General features: G+C 56.6%; 1 protein-coding gene across 1 annotated transcript; it reads right to left on the reverse strand.

Annotated features, from left to right (window-relative positions):
* Positions 1-223: 223 nt before the first annotated feature.
* ATP4B (ATPase H+/K+ transporting subunit beta) lies at positions 224-4,987 on the reverse strand. The gene is made up of 7 exons (XM_060080264.1): positions 4,876-4,987; positions 4,286-4,414; positions 3,328-3,441; positions 3,012-3,211; positions 2,200-2,256; positions 906-1,004; positions 224-385 (listed from the first exon to the last, which is right to left on the reverse strand). Exons 1-7 carry the CDS (start codon positions 4,985-4,987, stop codon positions 224-226), a joined length of 873 nt encoding a protein of 290 aa, XP_059936247.1.
* Between the last annotated feature and the right edge of the window lie 2,681 nt (positions 4,988-7,668).

Raw genomic sequence — 7,668 nt, forward strand, 5'->3', positions numbered from 1 at the left:
CTTGTTAGTTGCACAGCTGCTGCCTTAGGGTCACCGTGTTAGCCCAGCGTTTCTATCGTGGCTACAAATTCTACCTGAAAAGTGACAGAGGTTTCACAGGATTCTGGCTCCGAGAGCTGGGCGCACGGGGGCCTGTCTGGAGTGGAGCTGCCTCGGGCGCCGGGTTTAGCTGGACGCGGCGTCCGCGGTCACCCTGCCCCTGGGGGCCAGCCGCCTGGCTCCTTTACTTCTGGATTTTAAGCTTGAACTCCACCTTCCCCTCATAGGGGTCATGGGGGTTGTCGAAGGTCACATGCTCCGCCAGGATCTTGCACACGATGACAACCTCTCTGTTCCTGGGGACGTTGAGAAGCTTCGCGGCCACCAGCGGGTTGCTGTAGTGGGGCTGAAGTGGACGTGCGTTAGGACCCTCGAGGGCGGCCGGGCGCTTGGCTGGGTGCTCCACGTCGCCCGAGAGCCGCCTGGGACTCACTGGGACACAAATGTCTCCCTGCTTAGAAACGAGGAGACTTGGCCTGGGGGCGGGGGGCGGGGACAGACCAGTGACACATTCAACTTCAAATTACACTTGATGGAAATTAATATAAAAACGACACAGAGGATAAAGCAAGAGATTTGGAGAAAGTGATTTTAAATGGATTTGCAGTTGTCTAAGGGCCTTCTAAGGAGGTCCTTGGAAGGTAAAAGATTAGATGTGATATTTATTTTGTGTGAGAACGACGTGTTTTCAGGTAGTTAGGAGAACGTGGGTTTGGGAAGCCCCCGAAGATTAAGTGGTCCGGCCGGGCTAAGTACGGCCTTGTTTCGTTTTTACAGGTGAAACATTTAGGGCTTTCCTTCTGCTAGTGATCGCTCAGTTTGATCCGGTTCCGGAGCAGCTGTTGGGGACAGTGACGCACACGTACCTGGGCCTTCTTCCCGTAGTAGGGGAAGTAGTGTAGGCTGTAGACGCCTTTGGGTGGGAAGTACTCCACCTGCAGGGCCGGGGCATCCCGGTGCTGGTCCTGCGGGCGAGAGGCCGCTGTGAGAAAGGCCGGATCTGGCGCGCTCGTGTCCGCCTGTGTGTCCACGCCACGCATGCTTCTGCACACAAGTCCACGTGTGTGCATACGTGTGCACCGTGACCACACGTGCAGTTGGCATAAACTAGATCTGATCTTTATCATCAGCCGAGAATCCATTAAGGGTGTAATTTGTTAGTTTGCAAGACCCCGGGTGACTTATCAAACTTGTGTTTTTTTCCATTTTAAAACCCTCTTAGGATAAAAAAGGTGATGGAGCCGAGCGTGTGGGGATGAAGGCCCACAAGGCTGGGCGGCTGATCTGCCGAGACTGGGGAAGGACCCACACACTGTCGTGGGGTTTTGCTTCCTCTCACTGTCAGAGCCAGCGAATCGCCCGACGGCTTGAGCTCGTCCGAGGGCAGAGGAAGGGTACTTTGGTGTCTGTGCAGATCCCGGGTCAGCCTACACATGCGTGGTCGAGGAAACTCAAAAAGGAAAAAAAAACAGGACGAGCGCTGTGCTCCGGGGAGACTGCAGGCTTTGGTGGGGGGTCAACCAGTGGGGCACCCGTGCTGACGGCAGAGAGCCTTGGCTGAGGGCGTGATTGTGAAAACAAACTTTAGAAAATACTCAACGAAGACAAATTTAGTTTTTTCATGTTGTACTTAAAAACATGTTTTGAGAAAAACTGGACTAAATTAATGCCAACTGTTGGCAGCATTTATATACACACACTGCCAGACAACAGTAGCTGTTGGTAACTTGCATATTTTTGTAAATAAGCCAATAAAAAGGACAAAGCAGCGTAGTAGAAGTGCCTTGGTTTTTCCAAATAGCCACAAACATTTTGAAGCATGTCAGTGATACACTGTCCCAAATGCTTTTTGAAGCAAAACAGTGACGAGCGTTGTTTTTCTTACCAGGTGTTTTTTTCCAGAGACAGTATAAAACTTTATTCTCCAGGATCATATAGCTGTGCCATTTGGCATCTTGCAATACCATATAGAACATTTTTTCTTGATAATTACTACCAGGTTTTTAATCTCCCACGATAAAACCACTCTTAAGTGAAGGTTCATGCAATTCGTGCACCTGGCTTATTAGGCTGACGGTTGAGATGATTTTAGGGAAAACCAGATCAGTATTTCCCGCAGGTTTTCCAGCCTAAACAAGACAGCTGTGGCCGGTCACTCACCAGGAATGCGCAGTCCACCCTGGGGGCCGTGTTGTTGCCGGGGAGGAACTTGACGATCTGGAAGGGAAATGTTCGGATGTGGCCTCTGTGCCCATCTGTGAGTGCAGAGGATGGGTGCCGGGGAGGGTCTGGGGTGGATGTACCAACTCCTGCTTCAAAGCCGGAAGCTCCACGCTGGGGCTGTGGTCTTGGCCGGAGCTGGCAGAGCTGGACGGGGGTCTGAGCTGCCCGAGCCCCCACCTGTGCAGACGGCCCGGCCCCCGGATGCGCCTGCTGGTGCCCAGGGTCCAGTGCAGTGCCCTCCCTCGCTGCACACCTGCCAGGCAGCCGGGACCGCACCCCAGCTGGGCCCTGGGACCCAGTGCAGTGTGCCAGTGCGTGGTCCCCCCGGCCTCTTAGGGAGGAAAATGAAGAGTGCCACGCAGATGCCGGCGTGGTGCCGGGTCCTCCCCACCCCGCCGCCAGGTCCCACCCTCCCCGGGGCCCTGCCGAGATGTCCCCTCTCCCCGCAGCGTGGACGTGCCTCCCGTGGTTGGCTGTGTTCTCACGGCCAGCCTCCCTCTGCGCCTGTCCTCAGACGGTTCCCAGGTGCCCTCCCCGCGCTGACCACAGCCCGGCTTCTTCCAGCCGCCGTGCACACAGGGCTGCCCCAGGCTCTGCGGCTCGGGGCGTGGCGGACGCCACGGTCAAGTGGGTGGTGGGTCTGGATGGCAGCTCCCAGTTGTGTCTGAGGGAAGGCACGCTTGCGGCCAGCACACGTGCAGGAGAGGCAGGGGCCCGGTTCCCTTCTCACCTCCGACCCCCTCACTCACCCTGTTCATCTTGATAATGAAACACGGCTTTCCTTCCTCAAAACCAAAGGTGGGGTCCGGCTGGCCCGAGCAGTTTTGCAGCATGTCTGCTGTGAACTTGCAGGAGAACTTGGTGTGGTTCGGGGCCAGGAAGCTCTCCTGGAAGAAGTACGTCTCGGACGTGCAGTTGATGCTGTCCTCCTGGGCCGCGGGTGAGTAGCCTGGGGGACAGACACACCTGCGGCCCTGCCCGGGCTACAGCCCCCCTCTCCGCCCGCCCCCCGGGGGGTTCCTGAGACGAGGAAAGAACGGAGACTGCGGTGCATTCGACACTCACCTGCCAGGAAGTGGTGCAGGGCCTGGGTCAGCTCTGTCCAGGTCCTGTTGTCAGACACGTTGTAGGAGATGTCCAGGCCCTTCTCCCCGTACACATCTGGCCTCAAGGTCACCCCTGGAAAAAGGACGTGACGCTTGGTCTTTGGTTGTACATCCAGGCCGTTGGCTGTTCGGTTGGCCCCGGCCTGGGGGAGGCTGTGCCTGGGACGCTTCGGGGCCAGGCCTTCGAGGGTTGCGCCGTCCCACGAGGCCTGGCCAGGGCCCGCAGGTTCCTCCCACAGGAGGCCTGCCTGCCTTCCAGCCTCTGGGTTTGGGGCACATTCTATCACAGTGTGTTCTCATGTTTGTAATCTATTATGTTCTGTTCTGAAATGACATAGAAATCCTCTATGTTTTATCCATTGGTTGATTCAAAAAATTGATCCCCAGTTGTCACGACGATTTGCAGAGGATCCACTGAGCGCTGGCACAGCTCAGCGCTGCTGTTGGATGTTCTTGGGTTATTATCTTCCTGAGAAACAGTTAAGGACGCAGGGGTGACAAACACTCGGAGTAGCTGGGCTGGAAGAAGCTTTCCTTCCTTCGTTTCTCCCCACCCCCGCCTTTGTTTTTGTTTTTTGCAGGCCCCGCAGTTTAGCTGGCTGCGTGGGGAAGTCTTGGTCCAAACACCCTCCCCAGGATCTGGGAGTCTCGTCACCAGCGACTTCCTGCTCTTTGGCGCCGACTCAGCCCCCTTGTTGCACGGGCCACCCTGCACTTAGACGGTACTCGCACTCTGGACCTAATTTGCTGCTGGGGAGGCGAGGCCTCCGCAGGAGAGCAGCCTTGGGGCTGGTGACGCCACACGGACACCGAGCTCCCCTCACCCGCCTTCCTGATCCCCTGGTGACCGTCCTCCCCGACATCCTCCCCGAGGGGTCATGTCCTGACCCGGCAGCCCTGGGCCCGACGCCCAGTACCTGGTGACTTGAGCTGGTCCTGGTAGTCGGGAGTGTACGGGTCGACCGTGCACATCAGCACGTAGATGCACAGGGCGAAGATGCCGGTCATGACCACGTAGAAGGCCACGTAGTAGAGGCTGATCCACACTGCGGGAAGAGGCGGGTCAGACGCAGCGACAGCTGCTTGGTTGCGGGGAACATGCATGCAGCTCACCAAACGCGTCACCTCTCAGGGTGGGCGTGGCACGTGTCGGGTGCGTTCACGCACGGCGCTGGGCACCCTTCCCGCTATCTGGTTCCAGGCCATTCTCATCACCCCAATAACCCTGCACCCCTTAACTTAAAAGCCTTTTAAAAAATTATAGTTTTAGGAACATAGCTTTAAAACTGCTGTTCTCAAATCTAAGGCTGACCCTTGGGGCTGATCCTCAGCTGCTCTCAGGTGCCCGTTGTCGGGGGGTGTCAGGGCTGAGGGGGGCCTTTGGGATCACCCGGTGGGGGAGGAGAGGCCGGCCAGGGCCTGCGTCTGGGCGCTGAGACCGCCAGCCCCAGGCGGCTGCTGGCTGGTCCCCTGCCCTCCCCCGGCGCCCCCGCCCTGCCGCACGGACCCCAGCGGGACAGCGTCCGGCCCAGCATCTGGCCCGTGTCCGGGTTCCAGCAATAGTGCTGGAACTCCTCCATCCTCTGGCGGCATGACTTCTTCTCCTGCAGTGCCGCCATCGCCCCGCTCCTGCCGAGGGACACTTGGGGGAGGACGTCCCCTTGGGTTTTATGGTCTCCCCCTCAGAGGTCAAGGGCGTTGCGGCTCTGGGTTCCGGGGCGGGCCCGGCAGGGTGTTATCGCTGCTCGGCCGTCAAGCACCGACGCCCGGGCAGGCCTGGCAGGTTCCCCTGCCGTCAGGTGCCCCTCCACCCCCTCCCTGGGCAAATCAGGGTGGCTCACTCCTCCTCTCGGGTGCCCTTGGCCCAGAACTGTATCTGCTCTGATAATGAGCAAGGAGGCCTGCCAGGTGCTCAGCTCTGACCACTCGCACCTCCTTGGGGAGGGAGGTGTGAAGAGAGCGGTCTGCACGAGGCGGGGCCTGGACCCTGACGCTCAGCCGCGGCCGAGATGCTCCCTGCTCTGCGCTGATTGCAGCAGGCGCCCGAGGTCACGATGAGGCGATGGCTGGGACCCCGGCGGGGGCGGGGGCTCCCGCCGCTGTCACTCCTGATGCTGCAGAGCCCAGCCTGCCGGTGCCCAGGGCAGCCGGACGCGGGGCCGCAGGGGCTCCCGTCACTCTTGAGCTGAGCTTCGGTGATGAGCGTGGTGTCCTCTGAGAGCCAGTGTTGGGGCCCTGTAGGACTTTGTGTCCATGGAGGAATTCACAGCCATACAATCTAGAAGTGCTTTCAAAACTGAATGCACACCGGTCCCTGGGCGTGTTGCTGAAATGCGGATTCTGACCCCGCGGGGACCCCATGGACCTGGGAGCTCCCGTGGGCCTTGCTTGTGGCTTCAGGACTGCGGCAGTGTCTCGGCAGGGGACGCTCAGCCTGGCAGCACGTCCGAGCCACCTGGGGCGCCTTGAAAACTTGTGACGCCTGTGCCACCCTCAAGTTTCTGAGGGAGTTGACCTGCCGGGCGGCCTGAGCGTCTGGACAGCTACGAGCCCCCAGACCACCTGATGCCTGGCCAGAACCAAGCGGCCTTGGCGGTCTCCATAGCTGGGGCACCCATGTCTGAGATTAGGAGGAAAGGGCAGTGCCGGGCAAATATGAGGTGGCACCGAGGCGTCTTTACAAATATCTAAGTCAGGACCCGACTGAAAGGGTGGGGATTGTATACAAAGAGCTGGGTGTCCATCCATTGTCACTTTCCCTCTGAGGGACCCACGTGGCCAAACTGGAAGTGTTCTTCGGGGATAAAAATAGTGAAAAGCCCTCTAGCCATTATGTTTATTTTCTTTAGGATGATTTAGAGTTTGTCAGCAAAACAAACACCCTAAAATTCAGACGGAATCGCAGCACTTTAGCTTGGACGCATAGTTTCTTAATGGACCAATCCTAGGCATTTTCCTTCACACTGTCCCCTTCACAGCTTTGGAACTTTAGGGCAGTAAAAACACAGAGTGTGGCCTTAGGCTGCAGACTCACTGTCCACAGCCTGTGGGTCTGGGACCCCTGCGCCGAGGCCTGAAGACACGGGGTAGGAACTGCTGTGCAGAGAATCGGTGCCGCCCTGTCTGGAAAGTACAGAGACACATTCATGCACAGCATGAATTCTTCCTGGAAGTCTTTGAACGAAATCCTCCACACTTAGTCTCTGAATTCCCAGAAGCATGAACGTGTGTGCTGAGCTGCACACGCGTTGTCATGATGACCTTCCTGGGACACGTGCCCGTGGGGAGGGGAGGCCTGGGGCGGGGTGGGGGGCACTGGGCTGTTCGGCGTGCCCCGCAGGACAACGTGGGATGGACGCCCCAAAGAGAGTGAGCTCTGGGCGATGTGGGAGCTCACCCTTCCTATGCGGGGGGCCCGACTCCCACCCACCCCCGGCAGCAAGGGACCAGAGCCCACCCCTCCACAGCTGCCGTGGGGTCAGCGGAAGCCTGCGAATGCCGAAGGACTGGATGATAGGAAGATTCCCAGCTTTCAACGGATAATCACTCATCAGAGCAAGAACCGGGCAGATCTCCAAATGAAGTTAAAACAAGATGATCAGCAGACGCCAAGACTGAGGTGACAGATTCTGAAGTCATCTGACAGGTTGTAAAATGCTTCAGCGAGCAGTGGTGATTGTGCTTGAAACAAATGGAAAAATAGAAGTAGAAAGTTTAAGGAAAGAAATAGAAGATATAAAGAAGAACCAAATGGACATTTTAGGTTCAAAAAATACAATAACCAAAATACAAAGCTCAAAGAATGGATTCAGCAGCAGAAGGGACGGGACAGAGGAAAGAATCCCTGACATGGAAGAAAAAACAATAGAAATTTCCGGATTTGAACAATAGAGAGAAAGTAGAGCCAGAAAAAAAGGGCCCAGCCTCAGGGACCCAGGGGCCGTAGGAAAGGTCGAACGTCTGTGTCACTGGAGTCCTGCAAGGAGAGAAGAAAGAGCGGGACTGAGGCATAAACATTCAGACTCAAGAAGCTGAGAGAACCCCAAACAAGATAGCCCCCCAAATCCATGCCAAGTCGCATCAAGATTAAACTTTGAATATCCAAGACAGACACAAAAAGACCCTAGAAAGCATTTGCAACTGCTCTCAAAACAAAAAGGAATGTTTAGGTGTTGATCTAATAAAACATGTATAAGACTTGTATGCTGAAAACTACATAATGGTGATGAAACAAAAATCGAAGTAACTAGAGACACATATTGTGTTCGTAGGTTGGAAGACTCAACACAGTAAAGATGTC

The sequence above is a fragment of the Mesoplodon densirostris genome, chromosome 17, assembly GCF_025265405.1.
Source record: "Mesoplodon densirostris isolate mMesDen1 chromosome 17, mMesDen1 primary haplotype, whole genome shotgun sequence".
NCBI lineage: Eukaryota > Metazoa > Chordata > Mammalia > Artiodactyla > Ziphiidae > Mesoplodon > Mesoplodon densirostris.

Excerpts from the sequence above, each read along its gene's own strand:
- ATP4B (XM_060080264.1), bottom strand. The coding sequence starts at position 4,987 with ATGGCGGCACTGCAGGAGAAGAAGTCATGCCGCCAGAGGATGGAGGAG. Across the intron at positions 2,257-3,011 it reads TCATTATCAAGATGAACAGG|ATCGTCAAGTTCCTCCCCGG; the intron begins GTGAGTGAGGGG and ends TTTCCCTTCCAG. Across the intron at positions 1,005-2,199 it reads GGGTGGACTGCGCATTCCTG|GACCAGCACCGGGATGCCCC; the intron begins GTGAGTGACCGG and ends TCTCGCCCGCAG.